Source organism: Mustela putorius, unplaced genomic scaffold (assembly GCF_011764305.1).
Source record: "Mustela putorius furo isolate JIRA1106 unplaced genomic scaffold, ASM1176430v1.1 tig00000174_pilon_pilon_pilon, whole genome shotgun sequence".
NCBI classification, from domain to species: Eukaryota; Metazoa; Chordata; class Mammalia; order Carnivora; family Mustelidae; genus Mustela; species Mustela putorius.
The window spans coordinates 12,407,696-12,422,210 of record NW_025421304.1 but is presented as its reverse complement, the minus strand read 5'-3'; the positions used below and the strand labels follow the sequence as shown (position 1 = coordinate 12,422,210).

The window sequence follows — 14,515 nt, the reverse complement described above, 5'->3', positions numbered from 1 at the left end:
TAAATTTCCCTCTACGTTCCACTCTAGCTGTACCCCATACATTTTTATAAATCAAATTCTCATTACTGTTTGGTTCTAAATTATTTTCTGATTTCCCTTATGATTTCTTCTTTGGTGCATGATTACCCTATTTTCTTTTCTCGTCAATCCGAGTATCTCCTCGATGCATGTGCTGTCCCCCTCTAGGCTCAAGGCTACCTTCTCTAAACCCATCAGAGCATCCACACCAGACCACACTGTTGAACACTTGATCAAAGATGACAAGAAACAATCCTTGAACTTCCGAAAGGGGCTGATTCACTTTCCACAACGGATCACAAAAGACACCAGGGCAGGTGCAATGACAAACATGCTTTCTGGAATCCCCACAGGGCCAGGCTTGAGCTGGGGCCCAGGGTAGAACTGTATGTTTCACGTGCACTGATGAGTAACAAGAGGGGCCCATAGCACGTGCGCTCTGCAAACATGCAGCCTCCTTGAGCCAGCTGTCAAACAGCCTTGAGGACATGCTGGCTTATCCCATCGGTCCCAACCTAGACTCACCTAATCACCAAAGACATTTTTTTAACTGACAAATAAAAACTAGAAAATTTCCCAGTTCGGTTCATCCTCACACTGCCATTTAATTCCAATTCTTTCATTCATTCATTCATTCATTCATTCAATAACTGAGGTGTTCCATCAACGAGTATTTATTTAGTGTCTATTTCAAGAAGCTTTTAAGAGCCCGGCACATACTAAGCATCTAAACAGATTCTGGCCAACAGAGTGCCTGGGTGGGTCCATCAGCTAAGCGTCTACCTTGGGCTCAGATCATGATCTCAGGGTCCAGGGATCGAGTCTCCCATCAGGTTCCCTACTCAGCTGGGGAGCCTGCTTCTCCCTCTGCTTCTGTGCCACCACCCCCCACTTGTGCTCACTCTCTCTCAAATAAATAAATAAATAATCTTTTAAAAAAAAATAGATTCTGGCTGAATAAATGAATGCATACATTAACAATGAACACGGGAGTCAAGGTACCAAGTCCAACACAAGACTCCCGTGCCATCAAACCACTGTTCTGGGCATCAGTTCTCCAGTACATAAAGGGGATGTCAGTGACAGTTCCATCTGTATCTCAAGAGCTCTGAGGGTCGCTCCTTAGGGTAAAATGAATAAAGAGTTTCAAAACCACCCTAAAGACACTTTTCCGGTCTCATGGAATGGCGTTTTCAGAGGGAGTTGTACCCCAGCTCTGAATGTCTATCAGCCAAAAGCAAGGGCGTATCAGAAATCCAACATAGACAAGTGAAGAGCACTGGTCCACAGTGTGCTCATTATGATCAAGTAGCAATTAAATGTTAAATTATCTATTAAATATAATGTAATAATTAATTATGAAATACAAATACAACTTAATGAATTCTGATGTTGAGCTGTTAATTTAAGACCATCAAAAAGCATACAGAATATCATCGTAACACAACTAATGGCGGCCAGTGGGAATGATCGCGAGTGGCTCCTATGCACTAGACACTGCCGAAAGGGTTACACGAATCAAGTCACTGACTTCTCCTGAGAACCTTACTGAAGTTTCACAGATGAGAAGAGACGGAAGATTAAGGAGGGAGAGTTTCCGCAGAGAAGCTCCAAAGACACAGAGAACAGGCCCCAAACAACTTTTACCTGCCTGGTGACCTTGTTGGGGGGGAAGGCCAGCCCCCCCACCCAAGACAAATCCATCCTGGTGACTAAGCACCCTTTTCCCGTGAATTCTGATTACCCAAGACCCAAGTGCCTTACCCGCTGGGAGGATGTGAAGATGGGCAACCGGATTTCATCACATTCGTACTGGCTGATGAAACCGTGCTCCCAGGCTAGATCCAGCACGCCCTCCACGTGGCCGTGGAGCCTCCTGACGATGGCTGGCCGGTGACTCTGCAGGTCCCGGGCTGGGTGGGGCGAGTGGGGGTCCCAGCAGCTGGACAGCTCCCGAGCCTGGTAGTCGGTCTGGGCCTCCTGGATGGCTGCGATGAGCTGTTCACAGCCCCAAGTGCCCTTGTTCCAGACAGTGTCCAGGAGGCGCCTGGCCAAGTGTGAGAGTGGCTGGCCCAGGAGGCTGAGGCCCTCATAGTCTTCCCAGGAGAGGACTTCCCAGGAAAGCAGCCAGTCCAGGATGCTCTCGAAGCCCTCCAAGGACCCCGAGACGAGCAGCCCCACCAGCTGGCCCCTCTGAGCCTGGAAAGCCTCCTGGGTACACATTTCATAACCTGGGGAGGAGAGTGAGGTCAGTGCAGGACTCCTCTGAAGGCAGGCAGGGGGCAGTGGGGGCAGGGGTGGGGAGTGATGAGTCAGCCCCACTCCAACTCTGAGGAGGACATGGCTCTGCTGGGACATGACCCAGTCCAGGATTCCAAGCTTCCCCTTGTGCAGAAGTACAGAATGAGGCCCAGAAAAGGCAAAAAATGGGCTCGGGGTCCGACAGAGAGTTTGAAGCAAGGCTCCTAGTTTCCAAATCTACACTTCATCCCTGGCTCAAGAAGGCTTGGTAAGGCTTGAGCTGATAGTCAGAGCAAGGATTCCCAAGGGATCTGGAAATTAACTCTCTTCGGGTCCCTAGGAGCAGGCTCTGCCCTACTGGCTGGATTCAGGCTGAGGGCTGTGCTCTCGCCAGTAACAGCTGATATTTACTAAGCACATGCAAAGGGATGCCAATTGGTCTAAGCGCCCCCACATGTGAATTCATTCAACCCGCCCAACCACTCTGAAGCAGGTGCTGCAATCGACCCATTTTACAGATGAAGAAACCGAGGCACCGACAGGCCAAGGGACTTCTACAAGGATTCCCAGGCAGATGAGGTAGAGCTGGGGTTTGAACCCAAGCAGTGTGATTCCAGAATCCATGCCCTTAATTCCCCCACATTTGGGATACCTCACAGGGCCCCTAAGCCCATGCTTGCTAGGGTCACCCACCTAGACCCCAGGGGGCAGACCAGAACATTGCTATAAAGATCTCATCTCTCCAGGTGAAGCAAAAATCCGAGTGCACACTAAGTCAGTTCAAAGCTCGGGGGAGCACAGACCCCAGTTGAAACCGCCTCCTTCCCAACTATCCCCTGGCCCAGGCCCTCAATTCCCTCCCACTCCCTCACCACCACACAACTTATGCTGTCGTCTCTGCCTGTGGCTTACTCTGGGCTCAGCCTTCAGGCTCTGGGCTCTGGGAGTTTGAGGGGAAGTTTTTGATTTCTCCGAGCTCCAGGCCCCGGAAGGGTCCCCAAGCAGCAGAGAAAGTCTCTCAGGTGGGTCCATGCCGCGACTGTCACAGGGACCAGGGATATGGACGGGTGCAGTGCCCAGAGAAAGTGAAAGCAAAAGGGAAACAGAAGAGGAACACCTCCTTCTTTTTCCAAAACAGGGACATTCTGAGTTACTCGAGGGAGGAGAGAGACACCAAGGCCCTTGGAGATTTTTGTCTCTCTCCTATTTGCTGTTTATGGGTCTCTCCCCCTTCTTGGCCCAAGTAGAAACCTGGGTCTTATTTATCCTGGCATCCCTAAGCTTGGCACAGGGCAGAGCCTTGGGGAGGCATGGTGGGAATGCTCATGAGTCAAAATCTACCCAGGAAGGGGAGGGCCTGGAACATTCTGTGCCTGCCCTCCTATGCCAGCCAAGGGAAGGGAAAGGAGACATCTCCAACTCAGACTGTTGCCAGCACTCAGGTTGGAAGCCTTGGACTGGCCAGAAAGGAGACAAGGCAAGGCAAAGTTGCCTGCATGTCTGGAAGCTCAGGAGGGCATTCCCCATCTAGAAGCTTCTATAGGGCCATTCTCTCTGGCCAGGCAGGCCTCCACCCTGGGCCCACAGCCAGGCAGAGAAGTCAGGAGGGTAGATATGGAGAGATGGGAGAGGGGAGAACAGGACAGGTAGGAAGACCCCTGGGCTTGGCTCTGACATGACTCTTGGCTGTGGAAACCCCAACACCACTGCCACTCCTGCCCAGGACCTGGGGAAAAGAACCACCACCCTCTGGGAAGAGCCCAGACATGGAGTGGGCACTCTCCCTCTGACCCATGCCTGGAGGGCAGGCGTGCAGCCAGGAATTAAAGATGTTGCAAAGTTCACAAGAGACCGGACAACACCTGCTCCTCTTACCTAGCTGATGCCCGAGGATGGACAGCTCCTCCCTCCTCTGTATCCAGAGAACCTAGACCACACTCCCCCTGCAAAGGTCATTAGGCATGGTGGAGCAGGCATGGCCTTGAGCAGGAAGGCCAAGGCTGAGTGGCACAAGGCTGGCAGGTCTGGATTCACCCAGACCCCACTTCCCCGGGAAATCCCAGAAGGACCGCCTAGAAGCCGGAGTTGACCAAGCTTCTGGGCAGTAACTAGGTCCTTCTCATCAGTTCTGCTATAAAGTCTTGTGCATCCACCATGACCTGCACTGAGACACTCCCTGGACCTGAGACACACCCCCTAGTTCTGCTCACCCCCCGGGAACAACCTGGGAGTAAGCAGGAGTCCTTCCCAAACACCCCAAGTCTGGAGCAACTGACAAAGGCTTGAGCCATACACATCCAACCAGTGACATCAAGTATCTGCAGACACCAGGAAAGAGCGGCAGGCCCGAGCTCTAAGGGCTGATGCCCTGTCCCATCCCCCCCCCCAGCAACTGGAAAGTCCCCACTCTTCCTTGGCCTCCTTCCAGAAACCTCAAAGCAGAAAGAATCCCCAAGGATGCATTTGGTCAAAACCCTGTCTCTGAGCAGGCATTGTCCTTTCTTGCTGTAAACGTCCCTGGGGGAGAACCTGGCCTTGCTGTGGTCCTCAAACAACCAGCTCAGGAAGTTCACCATCATGTCCAATTGAAGTTTCTCCTGCTTTGGCTTCGATTGGGCATGAGAGAAAACAGATGACCAATCATCCCCTATTTCATAAAAATTGTCCCTAAAGTCCTGTTTCTTGCCCCTATATCATCCGTTCAGACCATTTCCCACCAACACCCAGAGCCTTCTCTTCCTCTGGCAGCTCCAACTCCAAATTCACCAACCTCCCTTCACAGCAGGAATCCCATCGGTCATCTGTACTGCTGTGCTCCGTTCTTTCCTACGTGTCCCCTCCAGGCACGGCCCTCCAGACTGTCCTGGTCTCAGCTGGGTCCTCAGCCCTCGACCAGCTGGCTAGGCCAAAGGCATCTATCAGAACGGCTCTCTCCCCTTGCAGCACGCTCTTCCCTGCCATAGGGGACACCCCATCGCTGACTTCTCCCATCCCACTGGCCGCTCCGTCTGTCTGTCTCCTTGGCTGGCTCCGGCTGCTGCGAGCCCCAGAGCTCCTGGGTCGGGTCTCTCTCCTCTGTACCACTCTCTCCCTAAGTGAGTTCACCTGCTCTTACGGCTCTAAATGCCAGCCTCAAATTTTATTTCCAGCTCCAAGCCCCCCTACTAAACTTTCCCAGTTGCCCCTGGGCACCTTCCCGTGGACCCCTAACGGGCATCTCAGACATAGTAGGCACAAACCAGCACTCCAGCTCCTCCCCCTAAACAGCCCCCATTTCAGGAGATGGCAGCTCTAAGCTTCCAGACTCTGGGGCCAAAAACCTTCGAGTCATCCCCGACTCCACCTTTCTCTCACATCCAAATCCTCCTGACCCTACCTTCAAACTTGACCCCAAATCGGAAAACCTGATATTTTCCCATGGCCTCTATGCTGTGCGTACAAGCCCTCAGGGTCTCTCCCCAGAATGGCAATGGCGGTCACGTCACTACCCTCCCCCCCAACCTCCTGCCCTGACTCAGAGCAGGTGACTCCTCTCTTCAAAGTCCTCCAGTGGCTCTCACTGCACTCGGAGTAAAAACCCAAGTCCTCACAGTGGCCTTCAAGGCCCCAGGCAATGGACCCCCACTTCCCGACCCCTTACCTCTCCGCATTCATCTCCTACTAGCCCCCCCCCAACCCCGTGCTCCTCACCCATCCTGTTCCAGCCACACAGACCTCCTCCTTGTTCCTGGAACAAGCTGGACCTGCTCCCACCGGGCATGCCTCTGCCTTAGGGCCTTTGCACAGACTCTGTGCTCTTCTCTCCACAGGTGCTCTGTCCTTCCCTTCAGATGTTCACATAGCTCACCCTTCACCTCCATCAAGGCTCTGTTCCATTGTCACCACCTCCGAGAGGCCCTCCCTCACTATGCTTTATAAACCTGCGATACCCAAGCCCAGCCCTCACCCCCGTTGTCTGCTTTGTTTCTCTCCACAGCACCTCTCACTGCCTGATAGATCATGTATGTACTTATTTGATTGCTGTCCTACTCCTTTCTAGAATATGAAATCCATTAAGGCAGGGAGTTTCATTCGGACTTTTTTTGTTTTTTATTGCTACAGCCCAGTGTCTCACCCAGTGTATCGATAAAGATCATATGAATGAGTAAAAAAGTGAATTGACTCTGCATGGCTCCAGGAAACAGAAGTGGTACTGAGCGGTGGAAATCTGCAAGCCATCGATTTTAGTTCAGTGTAAGGAGAGCTGCAGGACAATGAACAGGCACCCCCATAAGTCATCATCACTGACCATATGCAGCCAGAGGGGTCCTGCACCAGGTGGGAGGTGGGTGGGCTAAATAGGGGTCCTCTCCAGCCTCAGCTCCCCAACTGGCAAAGGGGATCTGAGTAACCAACAAACTTAAGGGCATAGTGATGGGGACAGGAGAGCAGAGGCAACAGGAGTGTCACTCTGATCTTCACCAAGGGGACAGGTGACATGGCAGACAAGAACAGTCCGTGCGGAGACCAAGGCCACACGAAGGAGAAGCCTACAGGGTCAGAAAGAGGGAGACAACCAAGAGCAGACACACAGCCAGGGATCCAGCTGTGGGAGGAGATTTGGGGAGGCTTTTTAGTTTCCTGGAAAGCAAACAGTAGGACCAGATGGCTGCTCCCCGACTTGCGGACCAAAGGACAGGGCAGAAGACACAGAGGATGGGAGGCTGGGCAGGCCCCGGTGTGGGCCCCTGTGGAACCAGAGGTCTGCATACCCGGCAAGGGAAGGAAGGAGGCAGGAGGCTCCCCTAAGAGTTACAAGGCCATGTGGGCGGGGTTAAAGACCACCCAGACAGTGCTACCTGTACCCACCCATCCACAGGCATGATGGAGATGGGGAAACTGCGGCCCAAAAAGAGGAGTCTCAACGGAGCGTTGAGGAGGCTTCCTCTAAGAACTGAAATATCATTCCCAGGCCAGCCCTGTGCCTCGGGACTTCTCCTTCTGCAGGCTCCCCCTCCAAACCGGTCAGGATCGCAGCACACAGCCTCTCTCCAGACGTCAAAGTTTCAGGGGGCCCGGAAGTCCTGCTCACGCCCCCAAGCCTCCTCATCCTCTGTAGCCGCTGTCCGCCAGGGGGCTCCGCCACCTTGAGACTCCCCCTTTTCCTTCGACCTTTCATTTAGACCCCAGGACTCCCAAAGGGAAAACCAGGGTATCCCCTCCCCCAAGCCCGACGCCTGGGACAGCTCAAAAGCTCCCTGCGCTCCCGTGCAGGGTAGAGGGGCACTCACCGCACAATCACCTGCGCCCCAATTCCGCCTTGCGGTCTGGGCACAACCCTCACGGCTCGGACTTCCACTCCGGCTCCTCTCAGGCCCCGCCCCTTCTGTCCCGGCGCCCCGCCCCCGCGCTCTGCCCACCCACCCCGCCCGGCGGGCCACACCGCTCCGGTCCCGACAACCCCGCCCCGCACGCCCTATCCCCCGGGTTCAGGCGCCCCTCCCCCGCGCTATACCCACCCACCCCACCCATCGCGCACAACCCCCGCCCCGCAATGGGCCCACCCATCCTGCCGGGTGGGCCACAGCCCCGCTTAGCCCCCGGCCCGGGAGCCCAGCCCCGCGCCCAACCCCGGGCTGCCCAGAGGTTTCCCGAGACTAGGCAGGAGGGCGAACAGCCCTGGGCAGCTCGTCAATGGGACCCCGGGCCAACTGTGTCCCACTTAGTGAGCCACCTTTGTATTAGAGGGAACCAGAGACCCGCTCCGGAAACACGCCCCAGACATCCTGTGGAAGGAAAACCCAGGAAAGCTGTGGGAACCAGAGTTAACCGCCACACCCTTTGACAATCTGTAAGCCCATAGACATCTAAAGCCTTAAATATTGAGAAGTCCCAGAGCAGTGTTTTCAAAAGTGGGATGGGTTTACATGTCAGGTGAGAGTAGAGAGAGCATTTAAAGCTCTACAAGCCTTGTGTTTCAGCTGGAGCAAGCCCTCCATGTTTGGAACTAATGGGGCTTGAGCCTCAGTCTACCACTGCCCGGTCCACTTGACTCTGTTAGGATGTCTAACTAGAATTTAACAGTGCTGTTTTGTTTCCATTAAATTACATTTATTTCATTTTATGGTTTCCAGTTCTTCCGAGCAAGTGACACTGGTTTTCTGTTGAAGGTATTAAAACGTTCCTTTTAAAACACTCATATTTGGAAATTTTCTCATGTAAACCAAAATACCTGACATTTTTACATGATGCTTATTATGCGCCAGGCTTTACCTATATTAACCCAATCAATCTCAGCTACGGGATACTGGCTATCATTATTTAAAATTTATAGATGAAGAAACTGAGGCACAGAAACGTTAATTAACCCATGGGTGGTGACTGCAGAGCTAAGGTTTGCTCCCAGGCATCCGGCACCAAGGTTCTGGCTCTGATCACCACCCCGCATTGCCTCTAGGTATAAACCTGCACAGGCAGCGTGCAGTGGCCTGGGGGGAGTAGGTGGCTGCTGAGTTAGAAGGACTGCCTCTACCCAAGGGAAATCATTCCGATGGTCTACAGATCTATCTACAAGATGTTGACCACTCTCTTATCTGTAATTGTGAAATTACTGAAGAACGCCGACAGAGCCACTGAACTGATTCATCTTCTCTCCTGTCCCATAGCCAACCTGGGAACACATTTTTCAGCTTGACCTTCAGAACAGACTCAGAATGCAGCCACTTCTTAACCGTATCCACCACGACCACCTGGGTTCAAATATCCGTCGTCTCTCCCCTGGGTTATGGCAAGAGCTCCCAGCCATGGTCCATGATTCCAGCTACAGTCTTCAACACAGCAGCCGCAGGGAGTCGGTCTAATAAAAGACAGAGAGAGTGTGTGTGTGTGAGAATGAAATTATATCACTCCTCTGCTGAAACCCTTCCGATGAGTCCCATCTCAGAGGAAAAGCCAGTGGAGGTCCTTGAAATTGCTGTTTGCCCCCAGTTCCCTCCCTGAACCACCTCCTCATTCATTCTGCTCCAGCCACACTGGTCTCCTCGCTGTTCCCAGAACATGCCAGGCCTGCTGCCACCGCCAGGTCTTTGCTTTGCTTTTGCTATTCCTTCTGCCTGGGATGTTTTTCCTCGAGAAATCTACATGGCTCCCTCCTTCATCTCTCTTTTTTTTTATTTTTTTTTATTTGACCAGTCAAGTGCAGTAGTGAGAAGGGGGGACCTCCATCATCTCCATCATCTCTTTCAGTGTGACTTTCTCAGGGAGGCCTTCCCTGACCATTCTAAGTACAACGGCAATCCCTCCCCCCGCATACCTTTCCTTGCTTTATTTTGTATTTTTCTCCAGCGCACCTCTCTGTATACAACACCTTGTGTATATTTCCTGTTTTACTGTCTTTGCTGTTAGTCTGTAACAGAAACCTTTCTGTCTTGGTCCCTGTCTTATCTCAAGGCCTAGAACAAGGCATGCAATAAATATTTAAGTGAATGTCCCAACAAGGATGCTCTAGACTAATAACCAAGGAAAGTGGATGAAACTGGAGCCCACAAGAGTCACAGCGTCATAAACATCACGTTGGGTGATGCAAAAGCATCATACTCTCTGATAACATTTATATAAAGTTCAAAAGCGGGAAAAACTAAGGTAGGGTCATGGGATCCAGGATGAAGGTTATAACAGGGGAAGAAGTTGGAGGTAGTGACCAGCAGTGGGGACAAAGGGGATTTCTGGGGTGCCAGTAATGTTCTTTTTTTTTTTTTTTTTTTTTTTTCTGAGTGGCGGTTACATGGGTGTGAATTCCTTGTGAAAACTGATCAAGCTAGACGTTTACAATATTTGCATTTTCCTTTACGCTTGTTGTATTTCAATAGAAATTTATTTTTAAAAGACGCTACAGAGGTATGCTTTTTAGCTGTGCAAGACACCGTGGTATATGGCTAAATTTAAAAAGTTAGCTGCTTTTCAAAAGGAACACCAAGACGAGAGAAGGAGGGAAAGTAGTCTTTTCATCCAATGGTGCTGGGAAAATTGCATCATTTGCCACAAGCACATGCACAAGAATGAATTTGGTCCCCTACCTCATATCCACAAAAATGAATTCAAAGTGGGTCAAAGACCTAAATGTAAGAGCTAAAATAAAAAACTCTTAGAAGTAAATATAGGTGTGAATCTTCGTGACCTGTTATGTCTCAGAAAACCCATAGCAAGCCCCGCCACCCAGTCTGTGGCCCCAGATTTAAAAATCCCACAGTACTGGGGCACCTGCCTGGCTCAGTCAGAGGAGCACTGACTCTTGATCTCCTGGTCACAAGTTTGAGCCCCACATTCAGTGCACAGATTACTAAAAAATAAATAAATAAATAAATAAATAAAGTATTAAGCCCCTTTGAAGGGTTTTTTTTTTCCTGAAAAATAATTTTTATAATAATATTGGGTTCAGGCATGCAACATGATGATTCAGTGTTGTATATTTTATGAAATGATCACCCCAGTAAGTCTAGTCATAGAACATAGCCAAAGAATTGTTTCTTGTGATGAGTTACTCTCTTAACAACATCCCAATAAATGATACAGTATACAGTGTATCTAGTATTAACTGTACTTTATAGCTTCATGATTTCTTTATTTTGTAACTGGAAGTTTGAACTTTTTGACCCCCTTCACTGATCTCACCCCCCCCACACACACATCAATCCATTCTCTGTATCTATGAGCTTTTGTCTCCTTGCTCATTTCCACATGTAAGACATTGCCAAGTGTTTGCCTGATCTATTCCACGTAGTATGTGAAAGGTCGACCCATGCTGTTGCAGATAGCAAGAATTCATTCTTTATTGTGGCTGAATAATATTGCATTATATCTTGGTACTACATATTTTTTTACCCATTCATCCATCCACGGACACTTGGGTTGTTTCCTATTATAAATAATGCTGCAGTGAACATGAAGATGCAGGTCTTTTTTTTAATTAGCGCTTTGTCTTTGATTAAATACCCAGAAGTGGAATTGCTGGGTCATACGGTAGCAGAAATTCTGAGAAGTTTTGTTTTTTGTTTTGGTTTTGTTTTTTGTTTTTTAAATTTATTTGGAGAAAGAGCACGTGTGAACAGGGGAGGGGCAGAGGAGAAGGAGAGAGACAATTTCAAGCAGATTCCAAGCTAAGCACAGAGCCCGACCCGGGGCTCAATCTCAGGACCCTGAGATCACCACCTGAGTTGGAACCAAGAGTCGGACACTCAACCAAATGAGCTACCCAGGTGCCCTGGAACCTTTGAGAGTTTTGAAAGGTTTCTGTGTATCCACCCAGCTACAGGAAAACAAGATAGACATGACCCAATTTTGCATCACCTATGAACACCTCATGAACACCTCACCAGTTCGGGTTTTCTTTGCCACACTTGTGGGGACACACCTTTATCAAAGGGGGTATGTCAGTGTTGGAGTGTCAAGTTCACCAGACACCTGGAGCCGTGGTGAGGGGTAGTGCCCACCCTTCAGTTACTTGCCCAGTGGTGCTAGGAGTGGTGCAGGTTGCAATTAGGGAAAGCAGATTCAGAGAGGGGTGGTGGCCTGCCGAGCTCACACGTGAGTCATGGGTCCAATCGCCCCTTCTCTGCAGGCACCCAATCGCCCGTGTCTCGCACTACTGCTGAACGCCCACTATGTAGCAGGCACTGGGGAAGGCACTTGGGACACAATGCTGACACAGGCAAAGTCTCCGTCATCATGGCATTTGAGACTGGCAAAGAAGCAAAGTAATGGTAGATCTTAACAGAGGGGTCAGGGAGGGTCACGCCAAGGAGGGACAACCGAGCCATAGAATGAGAAAGAACCAGTTGTGGAAAGAACCAAGAAAGGGCTGCTGCTGGCTGAAGGGACCACGAGGACAGGACACCAGGCAGGCTGAGGCCGAGAGAGCAGCCCGGGCAGGCTGGCGTGTGGCAATGCTGGGTGTGGCACAGGGCGAGGTCAGGAAGTGAGCAAGTGGCAGGTCAGGAGGCCTCCGGAGGGAGTCTGGACTTAACTCTGTCTGTGGGAGGAAGTCACTGAAAAGGTCCAAGTTGTCTGAATACTGGAAGAGACACCCAGACTCTGAGATGCTAGCATTTACTTGTGGTGCCCTTTCCTCAGGCTTTGGTGTCAGCCTGACAGTGGGGTGGGGGGGACACCCCGTCTTTGCCCCCATGTTAACAGGGCCTCGCCTGCCCTTCTCTACCACACACAGCTCTGTGTGGCCCAGGGGAGCCAACAGCCAGCCGGGGGCCAACCGTGGCCACCCTGGGCCAGCTCAATCCTTCCCACACCAGCCAGACACCCCTGCGTGTTCGGGGGTTTCCGGAGAACACCTCCTGCACCCAGAAGAGGAAGCAGCAGCTTCCACACACCCCTCCCCCACATCGGCTGGCTGCTGGGTGAGAGGCCCGAAGACTCCAGGCCCAGGCAGATGGGAGAAGGATACAGAGCCCGCATCCCCCCAGCCATGCCTGGCCCTCTTGGGGGTGGTGAGGGGCAGAGGTGAGTGAGGTACGGCCCTTCACCGGCCTGCCAGCCAGAGGCACACAGTTCAGGCTACGCCCCTCGAGCGTCCCCACACCCTGACATACATGGATACCCTTTCCATAGTGACAGCACTGCCCAGCCGCGGGACCTGGTGGCCATTTCAATAAACAAGACCGGTAGACATGCAGGGAAAGCACAGGGCCTCCTACCTCACGCCATACATGAACAACTACTCTACGGGCATTAGAGAACCCCAAATAAGAAAGGCACACTGGAAAGGTGATGAGAACATCAGAAGGGGCCAACACCTTCTTCCGTGGTTGCTAAGGACCAGAAGTGTTTGAAGTGCCTTCTGCGTCCCAACTCTGCTTAAACCTCCCAGTGGCTTGCCAAGGTGTTGCAGAATCAACGAGAAAGAACAATGGAAGAGAAATCTCTCCACGGTTTTAAGGTACCTGTGAAAGCCAAGACTGATAAGATTGAATACTTTCAAGTTGGCAACTTGCGTTCATCCAAAGACCATATTTAGAAAGTACAGTGCAGGGGCACCTGGGTGGCTCAGTGGGTTAAAGCCTCTGCCTTCGGCTCAGGTCATGATCCCAGTTCCTGGGATCGAGCCCCACATCGGGCTCTCTGCTTAGTGGGGAGACTGCTTCCTCCTCTCTCTCTGCCCTGCCTGCCTCTCTGCCTACTTGTGATCTGTCAAATAAATAAATAAAAATCTTTTAAAAAAAAAAAAAAAGTACAGTGCAAGCCACAGGATGAGACAGAACACTGAAAACCACGTAGATCCAAACGAATGCATGAAAAACACCTACAAACCATGAAGAAAAGAAGCCGTGAGCAACGTGGGAGGGCTCAGTCTGGGAAGCATCCCTCTCTAGATTTCAGCTCAGGTCATGGTCTCAGGGTCGTGAGATCGAGTCTCAGTTCCGGCTCTGCACTGAGCATGGAGTCAGCTGCTGGTGATTCTCTCTCTCTCTCTCCCTCTTCCCCGCCCCCCTAAATTAATTCATTAATTCGCTCTTCTTTTAAAATGAGCACTGGAACAGAGGATAGAAGGATAGAAACTAAGCCCACGAAAAGATGCTACATGTCACTCCTCATTAGAGAAAGGCAACTCAAAAATCATAATGAGACACCACGACACGCCCACTGGAAGGACTACAATAAAAAAAAATACTGACCGCATCCAGTGTAGGGGGGCGTTGCAGAGCACCTAAAAGTCACAGGCACTGCGGTGGTGCCTGGGAACACCAAGACCACAGCCAAGGGGAGCGGAGGGGTGGGCGGGGAGCGTTTGCTGTGATCCAGCAGAGTCCAAAGCTATTCAGCGGTTCATAATCTAAGACCCAGGGATTTCACCTTCAGAAGCATGGGTGCTTGGATAAACATGGAAGCATTGATCACAGTGGCCAAAACAGAAACAACCCAAATGAGTATTCACAGACCAAAAAAAAAAAAAAAGTGAAATAATGATGTATTCAAATAATGTAGCAACACAACAACAAAAATGAAAAAACTCCAGCCATGCACACACACAAACAGATGCATCTTATGCACAGAAATGTTGAAAGAAGGAAACAAGTCACCAAAGCTACCAACTCTATGTGTGGCTCAATGTATATACAATTCCAAGGTAGGTACAATTAAACTCTGTTGTTTCGGGGTCTGTTCATAGGTTGCCATTTACAAAGAAAAGCAAAGAAGGGACCCCGGTTAGAATTCTGAGTGGGACTGCCTCTAACGGGGAAGGAGAGGATCCTAGCTCAGAAGAGAT

General features: G+C 50.9%; 1 protein-coding gene across 7 annotated transcripts in view; it reads right to left on the bottom strand.

The window, feature by feature from the left end:
• NOD2 (nucleotide binding oligomerization domain containing 2) overlaps positions 1-7,617 on the bottom strand; it is a 35,285-nt gene extending 27,668 nt beyond the window's left edge. For 4 of the 7 annotated variants that reach the window (XR_006605573.1, XM_004744159.3, XM_045076048.1 and 1 more), the window contains exons 1-2: positions 7,530-7,617; positions 1,783-2,249 (exon numbers count right to left, since the gene is read on the bottom strand). Coding sequence is in view for 3 of the 7 variants with exons in the window: in XM_004744159.3 (XP_004744216.1) it covers positions 1,783-2,241 (459 nt within the window). In the remaining 4 variants the exon portion in view is untranslated. Of the gene's footprint in view, positions 1-1,782; positions 2,250-7,529 lie in introns of those variants that run through there. The other 3 variants (XM_013052112.2, XM_004744161.3, XM_004744162.3) reach the window with 2 other exon arrangements.
• Between the last annotated feature and the right edge of the window lie 6,898 nt (positions 7,618-14,515).